This window comes from Quercus suber, unplaced genomic scaffold, assembly GCF_002906115.3.
Source record: "Quercus suber isolate HL8 unplaced genomic scaffold, Cork oak 2.0 scaffold_506, whole genome shotgun sequence".
In the NCBI taxonomy this organism is placed as follows: Eukaryota; Viridiplantae; Streptophyta; class Magnoliopsida; order Fagales; family Fagaceae; genus Quercus; species Quercus suber.
The window spans coordinates 308,727-329,530 of NW_027069955.1; the positions used below are offsets into that span (position 1 = coordinate 308,727).

At 35.0% G+C, this 20,804-nt stretch overlaps 2 protein-coding genes across 2 annotated transcripts; one reads left to right on the forward strand and one right to left on the reverse strand.

Moving 5' to 3' along the window:
• The first annotated feature begins 5,566 nt into the window (after positions 1–5,566).
• Positions 5,567–9,353, forward strand: LOC136063282 (chloroplastic import inner membrane translocase subunit TIM22-2). Its single transcript, XM_065763436.1, has 5 exons — positions 5,567–5,889; positions 7,787–7,851; positions 7,977–8,049; positions 8,128–8,181; positions 8,929–9,353. Exons 1-5 carry the CDS (start codon positions 5,610–5,612, stop codon positions 9,186–9,188), a joined length of 732 nt encoding a protein of 243 aa, XP_065619508.1. The 5' UTR covers positions 5,567–5,609; the 3' UTR covers positions 9,189–9,353.
• A 6,540-nt stretch (positions 9,354–15,893) lies between these two features.
• On the reverse strand, positions 15,894–20,562 carry LOC112022602 (probable cytokinin riboside 5'-monophosphate phosphoribohydrolase LOGL5). The gene is made up of 5 exons (XM_024055225.2): positions 20,027–20,562; positions 17,481–17,609; positions 17,096–17,280; positions 16,648–17,018; positions 15,894–16,214 (listed from the first exon to the last, which is right to left on the reverse strand). Exons 1-5 carry the CDS (start codon positions 20,306–20,308, stop codon positions 16,189–16,191), a joined length of 993 nt encoding a protein of 330 aa, XP_023910993.2. The 5' UTR covers positions 20,309–20,562; the 3' UTR covers positions 15,894–16,188.
• Positions 20,563–20,804: the final 242 nt, after the last annotated feature.

A 20,804-nucleotide genomic window follows, 5' to 3' on the forward strand; every position in this document is an offset into this window, starting at 1 on the left:
AAAAACTCACTAGAAATCCACCACAAGCCTTCACAAAACCAAAATCAAATAAATAATCCATTGCAATACATTACTTTTAAAGTTGTAATTTACAAATATATGTTTTGTTGGCTTTTATTCCGTACCAAATTTGATTGTAATTATGTACAATCTTTTATACTCTGTATTATTTGTGGGATTTTATTGTAAGGGTTGTGTAAAAGAGAGAGAGTGTGTGAAGACTCAAGGCACGAAGACTATAGCTGTTTTCACGAGTAGTTCACAACTAAGCATCCCGCGAAGTAAAGCATGTGCCCTGCACATAACTGGAATGCGAAGAGTCAAGACAGGATGAGGACAATTGTGTTTCGCAAGTAGCTCACGGGTGAAGCCTTCCTGCGAGACACCCGCAAAACATTCTATTTTGCTAGACTGTACTATCTGATACACACTTTCTGTACCCACACTATATATACCCACGTTACCCACAAATGTTGAGGAGTGCTTCTGAGAGAAAACCCTAACCACAAACCTAGAGAGTTAGAGATTGTTATGCCCACATTTCTCTACACAATTGCTTGTGAATTTTCCTCAACTCCTACCTCTCAATTTCCATACCATTGAGAGGTTGATAGCCCAAACACTTACCACACCCTTTCAGAGTATTCAGTGAGATCTTGGTGTTGTTGGGAAGCATTGGAAGAAGCCAAGGATGGCAAATGCAACATGGAGCTTGTTGCGGGATCTGGAGAGCTAGACAAGACACGGTTCCGAGAAGCCTTGTTGGAGTAGGAACTTGGAGGGCTTAGGTACATCGGGTAGATTAGGCTTGGAGGGTCTCTTGCTAACTCATATATCCCAATTGATTGTCTAGTGAATCAATTACCGCTTGGAGGGCGGTAGAGAGGTTTTACGCCAAGGACTTCGGTTTCTTCTTTAATAACACATCGTTGTGTTGTCTCTGTGTTTGCATCCTTCTTCCCTACTCTTTTTTCTTTCATTTTATTGATGTGTTGTTATGAATATAGATTAGAGTAGCTTATTTGTTTACCGCTCGTTTTTACTCTATTCCGCATTTAGTATTAAGTTAGAGTAAAATCTATCAACGCGTAACTTTAATTTGGGAGTCTAAACTGCTCTTGTATTTTAACACATTTTTTAGCATTCAATTGGTATCAGAACGGGTGCATTAGCTGTGGTTTAATTACCTTAGTGCAATCCTTGGCCCCGTTTGAGATGGACCTGTCTCAATCTTTAAATATTCCACCATATTTTGATGGTAATAACTATGCCTTTTGGAAAGTTCGGATGAGGGCATTCTTGTATTCAATTGATGATACTATTTGGGATGCAATAAATGTAGGATAGACTAGGTCAAAGGCCGCTAAATCCACTTGGGATAAGGCAGCACTTGCGGCAGTTAATACTAACAGTAAAGTTTTGAATGCAATTTTTTGTGGTGTTTCTCCAGATGAGTTTCACAGGATTTCTCACATAACAATTGCCAAGGAAGTATGGGAGATATTGGAGACCACCTATGAAAGCACGAAGAAGATGAAGGATACTAAGTTGCAGATGCTAACCACTCGATTTGAAGAGCTGAAAATGAGTGAATGACTCATTCTATAGAAAGCTGAACGAGGTCGTTATTGGCAAGTTCAACTTGGATGAGAAGATAGAGGACTCAAAGATAGTGAGGAAAATCCTCCAATCATTACCGGAAAGCTTCTGTGCAAAAGTCACAGCTATAGAGGAAAGTAAAGATTTGAATGAGATCAAAATCCAAATGTTCATTGGATCTCTCCAAACATATGAGCTGGGACTGCCTTGTCATAAGTCGAGCAAATCTCTTGCTCTTAAAATCATTACCGAGAGAATGGATGATTCTTCCGAAGAAGATGATGTGGAGAAGGAGGTAGTTTTCCTGGCAAAACACTTCCGAAAATTTTTGAAAATGAAGAACAGTGGACAACCATTCAGCAAAGGGAAGTTTTCATCCTCCAAATCGCACTTTACTTGCTCATGTACATACCATGTATTCAACTTGTCATAAGTTTAATGAAAGTTTTGTTTGTGTGCAAGTGTTTCAGGTTACAGGTATATACGTGCAAGTGCTTCACAGCTTCTAGAATACGTGTGAGTGAGTTTTGCCACTATTCCCAAACTTAAGTTTAAGTCTAGAGTCTATTTTAGGGGTTTTGTCACGGAATAGCCAAATGAGGAGATTGTAAAGCTGTAATTTACAACTATATGTTTTGTTGGCTTTTATTCCATGCCAAATTTGATTGTAATTATGTGCAATCTTTTATACCCTGTATTATTTATGGGATTTCATTGTAAGGGCTATGTGAGAGAGAGAGAGTGTGTGAAGACTTAAGGCACAAAGACTAAAGCTGTTTTCGCGAGTAGCTCGCGACTAAGCATCCCGCGAAGTAAAGCATATGCCCTATACATGACTGGAATGCTAAGAGTTAGGATAGGATGGAGATAGCTGTGTTTTGCAAGTAGCTCGCGGCTAAGGCCTTCCCTCGAGACACCCGAGAAACATTCTGTTTTGCCAGACTATACTATCTAATACACACTTTTTGTACCCACACTATATATACCCACATTACCCACAAATGTTGAGGAGTGCTTCTGAGAGAAAACCCTAGCCACAAACCTAGAGAGTTAGAGATTGTTATACCCACTCTACACAATTGCTTATGGATTTTCCTCAACTCCCACCTCTCAATTTCCATACCATTGAGAGGTTGATAGCTCAAACACTTACCACACCCTTTCAGAGTGTTCAGTGAGATCTTGGTGTTGCTGGGAAGTATTGGAAGAAGCCAAGGATGTTAGATGCAACATGGAGCTTGTTGCGGGATCCGAAGAGCTAGACAAGACACAGTTCCGAGAAGCCTTGTTGGAGTAGGAGCTTGGAGGGCTTAGGTACATCGGGTAGATTAGGCTTAGAGGGTCTCTTGCTAACTCATGTATCCCAACTGATTGTTTAGTGGATCAATTATCACTTAGAGGGCGGCAGAGAGGTTTTACGCCGAGGACTTCGGTTTTTTCTTCGATAACACATCGCTGTGTTGTCTTTGTGTTTGCATCCTTCTTCCCTACTCTTTTTCCTTTCATTTTACTGATGTGTTGTTATGAATACGGATTAGAGTAGCTTTTTTGTTTATCCACTCGCTTTTACTCTATTTCGCACTTAGTATTAAGTTAGAGTAAAATCTATTAAGCCGTAACTTTAATTTGGGGGTCTAAACTGTTCTTGTATTTTCAACACATTTTCGAGTATTCATAACTAAAAACCCTATCACCCAAATCTAAAGAAAAAAAGTTCCGAATTTGAGAGTGAGTGGACGGTGTGGAGGTCCGTTTTGTACCACAGTTATCACAAGGTTAGAGTCAATAACGGATTCCCCATGTAAGGTAAGTTGGTGGGGGATGGATTGGAGATATTTTGTCATTTATGAAGTGGGTGACATTAATGAGATATAAATTAAATAAAAAGGAAAAGATTTTTTTTTTTTTGAGATAAAAGACAGCGAGAAATCAAGTGTCTTAATGGACAATAATAGGAGGTTATAAATAAGATATATATATATATATATTAACAGTTTAAATATATTAATTATATACACATTCTAGGTGGAGTGGGACCAGACTGTCGAGACAAGCAAAATTCATTCATATCTCATTACCTCTTTACGGCAAGAAAAGTGGGTCAAGTAGGATGGAAAATTTTTATCATCTCTGCTTTTGTAACACCTTTTCATACTTATAAATAAATTTCTCTACTAAAACCCAAGCCACGCCTCACATGATGATTACTTTGAAGTCTAAAGTAATTCAATCCAATGGAAGGTTGTAAACAAATCAAGCTGAATTGAGTAGTAAAGGTTTAGAATTGTTCATTCATTTTATTTCAAACATGAGCTGAGCTCAAGCTCATTAACATATTGCATTACATATTCAAGCTTGGTATATTTTCTTGTCGAGATTGTTCATGAGCTATTCAATCAATTTATTATTTTTTCAATATAAAGTACATCAAAACATTTTAATCACTTTACAATAATTTAATAAATAACTTATAGTTGAAATAATATTATTTGATTTAATTATATAGAATGATTTTTGTTTATAAACTTTAAAAATTAAATTCACTAACATTATATTAGTAAAATATATATGTAATTTTTTAGTACCAAATGAACTACATATACCATCAATAAATAATATTTTGAATATATCTTATAAATAAATGTGGGGCCCGTGGGCCTGATAGTCTTGGCCCATCGGGTAGCAGGCCCAAGGCCCATGCCGAGGAATACTGACTATTCAAGGCTAAATTAGGGAAAGCCTCTTTTCCCAATCCACGCCGAGAACCTCCTTATCCTCGGCCTAACAAGGGTGATTTTCGGGAAAGACCAGGCCCAAAGTAAGCTGTCACTCTCGCATTTAATGCATTCACCTAACCTCCCTGGCCGCATTAATGGGGATATAACCCCTTAGCAGGGCAATGTTGATCAGAGTGAACCACTCGAGTACTGATAAGGCCTCTGATGGGACGGACGGCCAGAAGATGAGCAAATGAATGATCAACAGATGGAATAAGGAGATAGGAAGATGAAGACTATATAAGGAAAGCAAGTAAAGTAAAAAAGTGGGGGGGAAAAAAGAGAAGCAAAAGGCCTCCTCGGCCATGGGCCGAGGAACATCCTCCCAGTTATAAAGAAACTCTAAGTATCTTTTTATAAATGAGAGTTGATGCTTGATGAACGACGGCCAGCGCCTAAACCTTTAACCCACTCTCTATAAATTTATTGTTTGGGCTTGTTGGGCTGAAAACCCATTCATACTCAGGGTCAATCCAAACTGAGTCACTACAATAAATTTACACAATTCAATATTATTCTCATAAATTTGTTTAAATTACAATGTTTACTTCATATTTTAAGTTACTACTCGATTCTCGATATAATCAGGGTATTAATCATAAAACTCTTATTTGAAAATAAAAAACTTTAACCTATACATACGAATACATTATTATTATATTTGAGCTTTACTCATTTAATAATCAAGCTAAAACTTTAGATTTAGTTATTTACCCAAAAAAAGAAAAAAAAAAAAAAAAGCTGTAAACTCTAAGTATCTTTTTATAAATGAGAGTTGATGCTTGATGAACGACGGCCAGCGCCTAAACCTTTAACCCACTCTCTATAAATTTATTGTTTGGGCTTGTTGGGCTGAAAACCCATTCATACTCAGGGTCAATCCAAACTGAGTCACTACAATAAATTTACACAATTCAATATTATTCTCATAAATTTGTTTAAGTTACAATGTTTACTTCATATTTTAAGTTACTACTCGATTCTCGATATAATCAGGGTATTAATCATAAAACTCTTATTTGAAAATAAAAAACTTTAACCTATATATACGAATACATTATTATTATATTTGAGTTTTACTCATTTAATAATCAAGCTAAAACTTTAGATTTAGTTATTTACCCAAAAAAAGAAAAAAAAAGCTGAATCTTTCCATATGGCAGTTTATTTACAGCCTAATCAAGTGAGTAAGATTATGTTGGTGCTAGAGACGACGACGTCGTTTATAAAGATATGAAAAAGATACTACTACTTTGTACAATATCAGATTCGATATTCTCCTACTGTGAGGAATTAGATAGCGATACACGGAGAGCAAGAGCTATGGCGATTACGGATTCTTCAAAGCCTGACTCCGAGTCCGAAATCGAGACCAATCTAAGCCCAAACCCAAACCCTAACCCTAATCCCTCAAACGCATTAGTCCCTACTCCCAATGGCTCCGCCGTCTGCCTCATGAGGTTCGCCGGCGACTCCCTTGGCGGCGCCTTCATGGGCTCCATCTTCGGCTACGGTCCTCTCTCTTTCTCTCTCTCTCTCTCTAATACATACACACATATATGTATATAATATATGATTTTTTGTTTGATATATAATTGAATTATTATTATTGTTGTTGTTTTTTTGTTTTGGAAATTTTGTTGGGGATGTTTGAAAATAAATTTTCTTTTTTGACAATTAAATGTGTTAATTAAGTATTGAAGGAAATTAAATTACTCTGGTGTGATTGAACTGGAAATGGTTAATTTGATTAATTAATAATTTTTTTGTATTTTTGTGTAGTTCCTAGTCTGTGATTGAGCTTGATTGACAAATAGGAGTGTTGTGTACTTGATTATGCAGTGTACATAAGCAAGGTGGAGAGGGTTTGTTTTAACTTTCCAAGTGAAATTTGAGTGTGTGTTAAGACACATACCTGAGATGTTAAAATTGTTGCATTATGGTTTCGGTTTCTTTGAGTTAAATTGAGGAGTGACGTGATTTTATGCGAACTAAGGCTGTAGTGATTGTTATAGATGACCTGATGAACTTATCCAAAAAAAGAAGAAGACCCAGTTGATGCCGGTGGGGGAGAGAAATGGAGGGGATTGTGAAGGAAAGTAGTTTTAGTCATTGTGTTGAACACGTGAACTTATGAATTAAAAAATATAGACCCAGTTGATGCCATTCGGGGAGAGAAATGGAGGGATTGTGAAGGAAACTAGTTTTAGTCGTGTTGAACTTATCAAGAAAAAAAAAGACCCAGTTGATGTCAGCAGGGGAAAGAAATGGAGGGGATTGTAAATGAAAGTTTAGTACTTAGCAGGGGAAAGAATTTTTTTTGTTTTTTTTGGTACTTTTATTTGTGAGGTTATGTTGCACCTATGGATCTAGGAGTGCATCAGTGTAGAGATGTTTGCAGGATTATCCATTGTGAGGCCACTTTTTTTTGGTGGGGGGAATGAAAATTTTGTGATATTGTCACACCCTCACCTTCATAAATTGTGGTTAAGTTCCTGATGGAGATCTAAATTCAGGACTCCTAGAGAAACACCTCTCTAGTACAGGGTTCCAGGCTGAGGCAGAACTAGACTTTAAAGATTGGGGGGGCCAAAGTCAAAAATTTTTTTAGGGGAAATTACAATTTACCCTCCCTTGATTTGGCCCTGTCACAGTTTAGTCCACAAACTTCTGATTGCTATATTGGACCTCCCTAAGGTTTGGAGGACGAAAAAGAAATTGTTAGGATTCCGTCGAAAGACCTCTTAAAGATTTCATTTTAATCCAAACTTTAGGGGGTCAAATTAATCTAGAATGCACAGACACTTCATTTGGGGTGCCGTGCATGTGTCGTAATGGTTTTCTAATTGGCGTATCATATTATAATCTATTAAAAATTGCTCGTTTCACTGTATCGTACTTGTACCTGTGTCCGTGCATCCTAGCAAATTATAGCAATTGAAAATTTTTGTGCTACTAAATGGTAATAGGACCAAAGCACAAGGGAGTAAATTGTAAGTTATCTAACAATTATGACTACTAAACTAAATTAAGAGGGCCATATAGGAAACAAGAAGATTCTTTAAAAAAAAATTTGGGGGGTGGGGGGGTGAGGAACCTATATAATTGGTGTAAAATTAAACTGAAATATAAGGGTACAACTTAAAATTTTAGAAAGTTTGGTGGGGCTATGCCCCTACTAAGTATGTTAGATAAGACCTCTTTTGCATGCACTAGCCACTAGCAAGATGTTAGATAAGAAATAGTTATGGGGAATTCAGATAACCTTATTGGTTCATGGTATTTTGTTGTAATGATCAAGGCTCCGTTGATGATTGGTTTTGTATGTAGTAAGAAATTTGTGATTCTCCAAACATGTCAAGTAGAAGTTCTAATTTTAACTTATACGAAGGATATGTGACATGTACCAGGTGCGGGATTGATTAAGAAGAAAGGCTTTAAAGGATCTTTTGGAGAGGCAGGATCTTCTGCAAAGGTGCGAAATCCCAGAAGTTTACTGCACTTTGATTAACCGAATAGAATGTTTTGAGGCCTTTTCTATTTTTGTTGTTACTTATGCTGTATGTTAAGGCTTCCTTTTTCTGTCTTTGTCCTTATCAGACATTTGCAGTTTTGTCTGGAGTACACAGCTTGGTTGTCTGCATTTTGAAGAGGCTCCGGGGAAAAGATGATGGTATGTTACCTTAACCATAGAACTTGCACAAATGTTTTATACATTCATATTTTCTTTAATCATTTATTCTGTCTGCAGTTATTAATGCTGGAGTGGCAGGATGTTGCACTGGTCTTGCTCTAAGTTTCCCAGGTATCCAAGATCCCAGTAATACATAAAGTTAACTATAAAACTTGGATATTCAGTATCAAATACCTAGTCCTTCCCTGCCTCCTTCCACCTCACCAAAATCCTTCGTGGAACATATTTTGGTTTTGGGAAGAGTCTTGGATCATACTTATATGAAGCACGTTTGGCTATATTCCATCTTGTATCTTTACATGTATTCATGTAGCTAAAAATTCACTCTTTTCTAAATGATTGGAATTGTACCTTTCCTTTGGTTTTTGTGGGTAGAGGAGGGCAGTTTCTGTATGAACCTTCTATGGGTCAGTTTGGATACAGCTGAAAACTGAAAAACACTGTAGTAAAATAATTTTTAAATGTATGAATAGTACTGTGGGACTCATTTTTAATAAAAAAATTGTTAAAAAGTGAAATTTGTGGGTCCGTGAACAGTGCACAGTATGCACTGTTCACGGAAAAAGTCAAACATTTCGTCTAGGAACGTTGAAAAGTAAAAAAAAAAAACTGCGGAAACGCAAAACGTGCATCTGGGAAGCACAAACGCGCTTCCCAAACGCACACTATGTCTCATCTTGCCAATTTCTCCATTTTGAATTGTCTTTGTTGTTGAACATAAAATTTGGAATTTCATAGCTACAGATGATTGATTAGTGTTCATTTGATTGCCTTTAGCGTATGCAAATCTATAGAAGTTCCTATAGCTATGTATATGGTAGTAATTGAGCCTTATTTCCACTCTAAATGATTTTGCAGGTGCTCCCCAAGCTCTTCTACAAAGCTGTCTCACATTTGGTGCATTCTCATTTGTCCTTGAAGGGCTTAACAAGCAGCAGCCAGCACTTGCGGAACCATTTTCGTTGAGAAAGAAAAGTGAGCATTATCACGTACATCCATCTTTGGCACTTCCCCTTCAACTTCAGTTCCCTCTTCCAGATGAAATGAAAGGGGCGTTCTCTGCTTTTTGCATGTCTTTGAAGAACCGTAATAGGAGCAGTTTTCCCACATCTCACTGAGAAATTTCGGGATGTGTTTTTGATCTTCTGCAGATCTCTAGGTCCCCCGTTCTTCTTTTTCTTCTTCTTTTTGGAAAGACATGGTCATGTTGTAAACTGTAAATTTATAGTTGCGATTCTAATATTCGTTGTGAATTGAGCTATAAATTGTGACTTAGTTCTCGATTTGATGGTTCAATTAAGTAGTTCTAAAAGTCACACATAATTTTAACACTTGAAAAACCAAACACAGTATTTATGGGGGGAGAGAGCTGATTTAATTCTTTTCCACTACGATGCTGCATAGTGCATACTGTGCAAGTCTTCATTTCTTTTAAGGCGCATAACAAACGCAGTGGGATAGCCATAAGAAATAGAATGTCCATTTTAAGAATAAACCCCTATATTCCCAAAAGGATCATTGAATCCATGGGGAAAATTGCTTTGGAATCCACTGAGAGAGTGATATTCTATTATTGATTAGTTTGAATAAAAACTACTAATTTATACTACAAAAGTCCTAGGATTTCTAGAAACCCCTAATTCGTGTTAGGCATGAAATTTAGCTAAAAATGGACAAAAAGGTAAACTCGGGAAAATTACATAAATTAATACTATGAACTTTAGGAGACATTGTTGAGGCTCTTTTTTCGCCCCACATGACACTACTTCATCGGCAACCCACTCCATATCAACATATTATTTAGTTTTGGGTGAATCTTCTATAAAGCCCAAAAGAAGCTTATATCGTATACAATTACATGGATTGGACTCACATAGCCCACAAGATCCTTACTTCAAGAGGTGGAATCATGTGCCACACTTCATCTTCATCAATTGGAATCATAACCCACGACATCATCAACATCAACATATGAATCGAGCTTAATCAATGAACCAAAGCTCATGGCCCATAATATCTCTCTTATATTCATGGAAAGCAGCTTCTCCAACAAAAACCCATATTTACACAAAATGACAATAAAACTCAAGGTACGTCATCTTATCTTCGGCTTATGATCCAAACTTATGAATCTCTTTGGAGAAGCTTTTGGGAGTTGTGATTTGAAGAGCTAAGAGGTATATTTGGTAAAACTCCAACGGTTTAAAGTTGATAAAAGAAACATGTTGCTTGGCGTATCTTCTCCAACTCCTTGAACTCTAACGAGTCAGTGTGTAGCGGGTAATATACGGTAAGCCTCTTTTATCACATAACATTAAAATAATAAAACTCTCCATTACCCTTTTCGTAAAACTTAATATTCATCATATGACAAACACTCAAAAGCTCTAGCCATCTAAATGTTAGCAAAATAACTATTCATTCACGAATTTAGAAACCTAATTATATTTTTCACATAAACTACATTACTACATTCAACTAAAATCCAACTCAAACACATAGCTAAATTTGATTGGCTATCCTCAATTTTCAAATATAATATATTAATGATATCTTTAAGACCTAGTTGTCATCTGCCATAATCAGGCCAAATATTCATTTGCCAGATCAGAGCATTAAATGCTCTTCCTGTTCACCAATATTAAGTCACAACATAATGAGACTTTAACTAGATCTTTAAAGCTTCATGAACTATCAATCAATCATTTTATTACTTACTAAAAATGTGTTGTAATAGAATCTTGGACCAAAAATATAAATACCCAAAAGAAGAAACATTTCCAGCCGAACACCAGTAGTGTGTTCAACACTTGACATCTGGCTGAAAGTGACATCACCAACCATTTAATGCTTAAATCCCAGCAGCTAGCTGCTATACCCAAAATGGCAAAATACCCTTAAAAGAGATCTTACCATTTTTTGCCAAACTCATGCAATAAATGCTAAATATTTGCTCCAGAAGCCTGACATCATCCAGCTGACCTTATCTACTTTAGTCCTAACCAACAACTATCTTATGACAGCAATGAGAACTTTTTCAGTCAACTAGGATAGTTGTTTCAGAACTGATATGATAGCTGACCTAGCAACCTTAAAATTACAGAATTTCCTTATTTGGCTAAAAACCAAAACCAACCAAAGAAACTATCTTATTCTTGCTAAAATCCTTTCCTTTTTTGCTAGTCTTTCCTCTAGCTGATATTACCCAAAACAACAAGAACAACTTAAAGTTAAACATACCATTTTTGGCCAAATCTTAGGATGGATTTTTCAAAGATTCATTGCTAATTGGGACAAATTTTTGCTGAGATTCTTTGTTAAACACCCCCCCTAAACTCAGCTATAAATAGAGCCCTTCATTAATACCTCAAAGCACACCAATAGAGAAGAAAAACTCTCTCATAAACTTCTCTATTCTCTCTCCTTCTAATTATCTTCTTAAGCTTTTAATGAAGTTTTGAGCTTTTGAGTTTTTAGTTTCCAAATTATAAACTAAACTCTTTAGCCCTTAGCTCATAACTGCCCTTATAAGCCCTTATTTATCTTCCAGCAGAAAATCCCAGCAACATTTCTTAACTCACTACATCACTATTTCTCTCTTATACTCATTCTCTCACTCTCCATATTCAGAAAATACATCTATCTTGCTACCCATATCTCTAAACATCTTTCTCCATTTCACTTACACAATCCCATACATACTTACTACACTATTACATATAACACACCACAACTCTTCTAAACTTCACTCTCATACTCTTTCACTCTGAAATTCTACTGTTTTGTTGCCTATAAACACATCTCAATACTCTTCTCCACCTCTCTTATAAAAGCCCTTCTTATGGGAGACATAAACTTCTAATACTAAAGTCATTCTCCTAGAAGGCACCAAGATGTCATATCAAAACCCTTCTTATAGAAGGCACAAATCTATCTTGCATGAAATCCTTCTCTTAGAAGGCATAAATACTTCATACAAAAGCCTTTATCATGGAAGGCAATACTATTCATAACTTTACAACAACTAAAAAAGTATTGTTAAGGAGAGATTCATTTAAGTACATAATAAAAGGGACAATCTTAACCAGTCTCTACACACAGCTGGACATACTCTCTCTCCCTCTAGTTGTGCACCCATTTTCCCCTTCAATCTTAAAGTTTTCATGGCAAATTGCCTATCCACCGCTGGAGTTATTCTACTAGAATAATATCAACTCATTGATAGTACATAGCTGGAGCTACAAACCAAGTGACTTTGTTTCCATATCTCTAAATTCACACTATTGAGTACATAATTACTTCACCTTTAAATACATATTACTTTATTTTAACTACTATTACAAATATTAATCAAAAGTATTATATAAAACACATATTATTTATTCAATCATTATCGTGATTCTTAGACTTTGGGCTTTACCCATTTTGTGGGCCTAAAAATATACCGGTAGCCATTGGACAATGTGGCCCATTGTTGAGTTCTGTATGCAACTCTCCAAACATATTCAAGTCTAGTAAGGTCACCCCTCCAATAGACAATACGTGACTGCGCACTGAAAAATGGTCCCCCAAACACATATCATAACTAATAAGACATTATAAGATAAGAACATATTCTGACTCTTAAATAAAAATTTTAACAAGAATAAAAATGATCGTAAATAAAATATTTGACCAATAGAAGCGTAAATGAAGGAACTTGGTCGAAAAGTAGTGTAAGTAATGATCACAACTCTCTGAATTTTCCTCACTTCAATTTCATTGAGATCACCAAATTTCATGCGACTCCATTCCTGGTTCTCATGATTTATATTAGTACTTTTTTACTTTTCAAACTTTTTCCAAATTTGACTTATGATACTCTCTTTATTCAAGAAAAGTTTTGAGTTATTTTTTTAGGATCATTAACCACCCCTGTTTTGAACACAGATCATACCCCCATGCACTTTAGCACCACCACCTGATATAAATTACTTGGGAGACAAATGGTTATCTTGCCTCAATATTTTCCTCCTTATTTTTTTTTTTTAAATATAAAAACTATTTAATAAAAAAATTAGTGGTAATAAACTCTTTGACCCAAGCTATATCATTTACAGGGATCCCAAAAGTTATGAGGCAATGTAGTAAGAAACTCTACTCAACTGAGTGATATGCTTTCATGAAAATAACCTTTAATTGTGCATATATTTTTTTACCCTTGTCCCTATAATAGTTTGTAACTCTCTCTTGGGCTTGAAGAATATATTTTTGCTATATTTCTGCCATGAATAAAAGCAGTTTCATTGAAACTAAGCAACCCTTCAATATATAAGCAATTGTATTAGTGATGCATCTGTAAATATTGTAGAGATCTCTAAGCAAAGGTATTTTTGAAGAAACTGGTTGGCAGTTGCTTCGGATATGATTTATGGCTTCTATTTGAGACAATTTTAAGATTTTTTTTTTGTTATTTATTTTTTTTTTAAATTTATCTAAATTACACATATATAAAACTCTTTGGGGGTATTTGATATTTGATAAAGATTTTTCTTAGCTGTTTGTGAATTAAGTGCAGTCTGACTTCCCAAAAATTCTTGCATAATTGTTTTTTCCTTTTCCACTCTGCAAGAATTTTGGATTTTCCAATTTTTCCTCATTGCATGTTCAAGCTGTGTACATAGAAGTTATGAAATTGCTGTTTTTTTTTTTTTTTTTTTTTTTTTTTTTTTTTTTTTTTTTTGTTTCTTCGATTGATTGGTGTTAAAATTGAGATTCTAGCATTTTCGTTATTGTTGCTTTGTACATGACTTTACTTCATCATTCAACCCCTTAACCTTATTAATATTTGGTTTCTTCCACTATTTCAAGTTATAAGGTAACTATAAGAGAGAAAAAAAGTATGCCTTTCTATTGTTAACTGAGAAAGACATCATAAATAAATTTTGTATATAATACCAATTATTTGGTTATATAATAGTTTTCATCTAATTGCTTGAATCATGTGATGTGCATGTATTGTCATTCATTCATCAATGATCATTAGCTATGCATTTCTTGACATTGTATTATTCTCCTATTATCTCTTTGATTATTCTTAATATCCATTTGGAGAACTTGTTTTGGACCCCTTGTATTTAAAAGAGAGACACATTTTAGAAAGGTTTTGACAAATTATAATAAATTATAACTAAGAAAAAAAAAAGAGAGAGATTTTAGAAAATTGTACCCAAATAAGTTGGGAAAAATAAGCTACCCAATAATTATATACATTTTTTAGAAGTTGTAAACACCATCCAAATTTCTCTTCAAAGTTTTGAATACATACGTTTTTGCAGTCCATTTGGTCCACTTCAATCAATATCAATCCAATTCGGTCCATGCCGTCCTTTTAGTCCAATATGATCCACTTAGGTCCCATTCAGTCCGTTTAGTCTAACTCGGTCTCACTCAATTTAATTCGGTCCAATCAAGTAGAATTCAGTCTATTCCGTCGATTTCGTGTTTTTTCAGCTTTCATTTGTTATCTTTATACTTTCTCAAAGGGAAAAACTGCATATGCGGAATTCCTCAACAAATACTCTCCTTTCTCATCATCATCAACCACGAGCTATTGTCTTATAAAGTTATAACACAATTTGCACAATAATATTATTTCTTTATGTAACAATAATATTTAGAGTTTGAATATTGGATACTTAATTTACATTAACTTCTAGCTGAAACTAATATTTTTATGGTACGACATTTTCACTTTTACTGTTTCGGTGAAACATGTATAAATCACTCGGAAAAAAGAAAAAGAAAAAAAAAGACATGAGGTTAAAAAAAAGTTGATACCAAATGATATCAACTTCTTAGTAATCTCATTCTCATATATCAACTTCTTAGTTTTTTAAACTTTGATTATTTTCGCTAATTTTTCACATTCTTGACCCGAGTTTAGAGGATGTAACATTTACTAAATAGAAATAATTTCATCAAAATTGTATTATTTCAATACTGAAGGAAATTATGATTTTTCTCTTAAAACAGATTAATTAAAATAATCCCATCAGTAAATTTTATGATGAGAAGCAAATGGGTTGACATGGTGTTTTTTTTTTTTTTTTTTTTTTTTTTTTTTTTTTTTGAGTAAAGGCTTGGCATGGTGTTAATATCACCTTTTGTGACATATATTAATTTTGATTTTAGTTATTGCCTGGGGTTATTGACTGACTTTATTTAAAACACATTTAATAACCCCCCTTCCCCTTCGCCTTCGCCTTCCCCTTCCCCTTCCCTTTGGTATCACAAATCATTGAAAAATGGAAATTGGAAGTAATAGATCTTAATATACTAAACACTACCTAAAATGATGTGATATTTTGTTTCTAGCATTTTTTACAAAATGGCTTAAAAAGGAAGTAAATATAAGTAAATTCGTCATTTATATTAAAAAATATATAAAACTTTAATAATATAAGAAAAATGTAATTTTATCAATAACCTACTATCGTTACCTTGAAAAGTTGACATAATTGTCAATGAAACAACTCATCTTTCAATATAAGCCTCTCCTAAAGCATCACCGAAAACAAGCTAACAAGCTAGGCCGAACAGACCAAAATGGACAGAAGCAGAACAAGTGGACTGATGGACTGAAATTGACTAAATGAACTGAAATGCTAATTGATGTGGTTTAACATAAGCATAAAATTAATAAATGCTATCCTTAAGCTTTTATATATTATAATCAAACTCCTTACGTAAGGAGTGTTTAAGAAAAAACGTTGAGTTGACGGGATCCCAATTTCTCTTCAAAGTCTTGAATATATGAGGTATTCATATGTTTTTATGAAGTACCTATAATTATAAATTGCTTGTGTCCTCCATCAAAGGAATATATGAAGTATACATTTTTTAAGAGCTGTAAACACTATCCATATTTCTCTTCATAGTCTTGAGCGCACAAGTTTTTACAGAATTTTTCGAATTTGCCTTCTTTGCGTGTCTTGGCATGACTAGTTGCTTTGGTATTGTTCTCATTTCTCACAGCTAGTTCAAACTTCTAACTTAAACAGCTATTCTTTTTGCCATATTCTGATGAATCTGATCTATCCTATAACCATATTGTTCGTGGTCCGTTTGAAAAGAATGTCAATCAGTTAATGGTTCCAAATTTCCTGCAAAAGAAAACCAAATAAAAATCAGCTTAAGGTACATAGAATGAATACACATCATCAAGTGAATTAGAAAACCAACAATGGCAATTTCTGGCTGCTCACTGAAAGCTATAGGTGAGACTCATTTTTAACTTGATCGTAAGATTAACTGTAAACTACAATTCTTTTATTTGTAACCAGATTCAGCCAAATAATTCCAAGCTGAATTATGACATATTACAGATCAATGAACCAGGATTTAATGATAGTCTTCCCCATTCCAAAGAGACTTTAAAACATCCGTTTCTAAATTTTGGAATGATCATTAGTGTGCAGCATTCTTGATGCCATTACATCTATTACACGTAAAATATCATATGGATTGGAAAAGAATCTCATAACAATCAAATCATTGTCAACTGCAAAAATTATGAAGAAACTGTGCCACGAATACTTTGCAGTTCAGTTCCATGTTTATCTTTGTCACTAAGAGGGAGATTATAAAATTCTGCTAAATAAGTCAAAGCCTCTGAGTTATTGTCGCAAACCGTCCACAGTGATGCAACCTCTCCTTTGGAAACTGTACCCCAACCCTCACAATCATCAAGAAAGTCTAATAACTTTGAGTAGAATGAGTCATAGTTCATTAAAAGGAAGGGTACAGGAAGCTTTGATCCTATCCGTTCCAGTTGAATTAATGCTAATATCTCAAACACCTCATCTAGTGTACCAATACCACCAGGAAGAGCAACAACAGCAGTTCTATCAGAACTACTGCTCCTAACTATAGCATCCACCAACCCATGCTTCCTTGCAGAAAAAAACCTGCATTATTAAAAAGCAGTTAATGCAACTGAGAAGCATCAAAATCCAATGATAAGGTAGCAACAATAGTATATTACCTGCAAGTAAGGTAAGTTTCTGGAGGTAGATATGGATGAAAATTTGAGGCTGTCCATTCACCAGCTTCTTTACCTATCTTAAATCCACCCGCTGGTTTTCCCGCTTGTAAAGCACCTTTAGTAGCAGCATCCATTAACCCAGGGCCAATCCCACTCCATGAAGTGCAGTCCAAAAGATTTGCAATCTGCCCGATGGACGATGGAAGATCATAAGGAAAAGTTAACCTCAATTAATAGGAAAAGTATGTTTCAGGATGCAATTTGTGATTTTGTGCTTCCATGTATCACCATTCTTGATGCATGTGAATACGTGATTTGGATACCAAAATTTACATGCATGTATGCCAGGAAAAGCAGGCAGGAATCAATGTATAAAGTCACTTGCCTCTCTACCCAACTCTTGTGTTTGCAGGTAATGAGAATGAGCAGGTCCCATCCTCGAAGAACCCAAATACACGACTCCCCTCCCAAGTCTGTGTATGAGTTCATAGCATTGCTGTATCTCTTTTCTGACCTTTCAAACAATACAGCCAAATTAGCTACTAAACCTTTTCAAACATTCATTAAAATTGCAAGACATTTGATACATTCTCAATATTCACAAAATTTCTTAAAGCATGATACTCTTGGAACAACCAATAAGAAATTCTAAATCCTGTTAAGATCCATAAATTTCATAGTCCAGTTTCAATTCTCTACCCCCCACCCGCAAAAATGATATTAAGATTAAAATTGGTCATGTTGACAAGAGAGTAACAGGGCTCAAATAATCAAGCATGAACTGGAGACTACTTAAAAATGAATTTAGATTTGTTATATATATATATATATATATAAAAGAATGCTATTTGTTTCAACCTAGGTAAGTTGTTCATTTGCCTTGCTAGAGTTGTAATCTTACTTGCCTGCCTAAGTACAATCAATCTTAACATAAAAGTCATACAATAGGAGATTAAAGATCCAAATGGTTTGGTAGAAATCACAAGCAGGAAATACGATGCATTTGCTTATCAGTTGAAAAGGTTTGTATGTCCAGCCTAACTACCAGAAACTGGCGATCAGCAACAAAATTGGAAGCATCCCTCTTGATAAAATACAAGAGTTTCGTCAACAACGTCGCTACATGTTTATGATTTCTACTTGCTTAAATTCAAACTGCACCCCATAAGATCCTACTCATTCCTATGATTCTCATCACAAATCTTTTATTCAAATAGTTCTTTAGCAGCATTGACGGAAGAGATGTCCAAGCTGAAAGCACACACTGCAGAACAGGCATTCAAATTCTCATACTTGACAAATTAAAACACATCAAATGGATTGAATACTTTCTGCATTGTTAAACTTATAAATCCAACACCAGAATTGATGCCAAAATTATCCCCTAGTCACCAAGCATAGACATCCCCTTCACTTCAGAGAGCAACTAATAATTATGCTTCAAATTCTTTGTTATCTTATTGTTTGAGAAAAATAAAATTTGTTCCTAGTGCATGAAATATTCGACATGGTTATCCAGATTCACTGACACTGTACAATAAACATGTCCTGTGAAGTGAAACCAATCTAATCCAAAATTTTTTTGTTCCTGTTGAGTTGTTAAACTTTTTTTTTTTTCTTTTGTTTTTTAACTTTCTTTAATTTTCTTTTAAAAAATTCTTTGTTCCTAGCACAACTATTATTCTGGTAAAAAACTCAATGAACTCTCCAGGTAACAATCCACCTTACTAATTTTGGTTTTGCATCCATGTGTAAATAAATTATCTTGACAACAGCCTGAGGGTAAAATATTCATGTACACTTGTGAACTCAGTTGTATATGGTCAAATATTCATATTGATTGGATTTTTGGAAAAATTATCATCATTTTCACCTGTATCTTCTTTTTCAGTCTGCTTCAGTATAGCCTGTATAGGTACTCCATAAAAAGGCAGTCAGTAAAAAACTGTTCCTTTCCAACAAATTTTGGGTTCCACTAATTCTACCAAATAGTAACAAAATTCTAGTACAATTTTTTTTTTGGTTAATTCAGAAAATTTTATTACCGCAAAACAAAGGAAACAAGGAAAAGAGGTCCCACAAGGGAACTCAAACCCCTTGCCTAGAACAAACAACACACAAAGCAGAGCATAAACTCTAGCACAACCCACAACCTGCAATATTCACTTAAAACTAGAACTCCCTGTAAGGCTCAAACACTATTCTACACCTAATACTATAGCTCACTACAAATGAGTTAAAACAAGTACACACAGTAAAACCCCCAATTGGAGACAAGAGTGCAACTGCTAGGAATTTGAAAGAAAAAAAACTCCTTCCATTCTTCCCTTGACATCCCTTTTTATAATTTTAATCGGCTGCTCTTCGGTTTTGATGCTTCCTCTATGAATTCTATTGTTTCTTTGTATCCATATATTATAAACAGTGGCATATCAAGCCACCTTACACAAAGAAACTTTGAAGTTACTGCCCAGTAGGTGATTTATTCCCCACTTGACCACCTCCTACCATTTATAGAGTATACTAGAAACTAAACTAAGCTCCATTATGGCTTGCCAAATTCTTTGGCTAATAGGACACTCAAAGAACAACTGGTTCCTAGTTTCAATCATCATTTTGCAGTAGGAGCATAGACTATCCCCAATGAAACCCCATTGTATCAATCTTGCTTTAGTTGAGAGTCTGTCTTTCATTGCTAACCACCCTATGAAGCTGTGCTTTGGTATTGCAGCTGAGAACCAAAACAGCTTCCTATTGAAAATTCTAGTAGCTCAGATAAAACCCCCAAAAGAAAAAAAAAATGAAGGGGAAATTACAAAGTGGGTTAACCTCAATTTGGCTTGTTGTCCTATTAAAAATGAATGAATTCGCACCTACAGAATAACAAGTACTCCCAAAATAAAATAAAATGAAAATTCAACGTGGGTTTACCTCATTTGGGCTTGTTCTCTCCTCAAATTCAAATGCATCACGCTTGCTCAACAAAATCTTTGCCGGATGAGACCGATGCTTTGAGAAGTTGAAATCTAGGGTATGTTTCCTTCTGTGACTAAAAGATTCAAACTTTAACTTCCTTTGATGAGAATTTCTCGCCCACATATGAGAACCCAATGAACCCACCATTGAGAACCCCATCCTCAGATCCTCCAAACGTGTCAAAGATTGGCACTTTGCATGAATTGGCTGCTCCAATGGGGGAATGTGTGTGGGCATTAACTGTAATAATGGGATTTTCTATGCAACATGGATTGGTGGCACAGCAAGTTGTACTATCAGATCTTTCCCAACTTGTAAAAGGAGAACATCTGATAAGGATTATGAGATAGAGAGTCCCAACTTTGTTCTGAATCAACAAAGCATCTGATTGTCTGAGTACATCGACGTTTACTACAGTTACAGACAGACATGTCAGGTTGAGAATTTTGTAAGTAACCAGGGGTGCTTTGGTCATGAAATAGTCAAATAGTACACGGTCACATGTATAACATTTATGGGACGACCGGGCTAAAAAAAGACTAGAAGAGCACCACATGATCTGTGTTGTGATGAATCCAGTAATATTTTATTTTACTTTATTTTGATCCATGATGATGGTTGAATTAAGGAAAATGTTGTGTGATTTTATTATCTATTCGGCTTCCTTAGTTTGAATTCTTACTGTACTCTTAATTTTTAATGCCCCAAATACCCTTAAATGATTGTGTTTAAA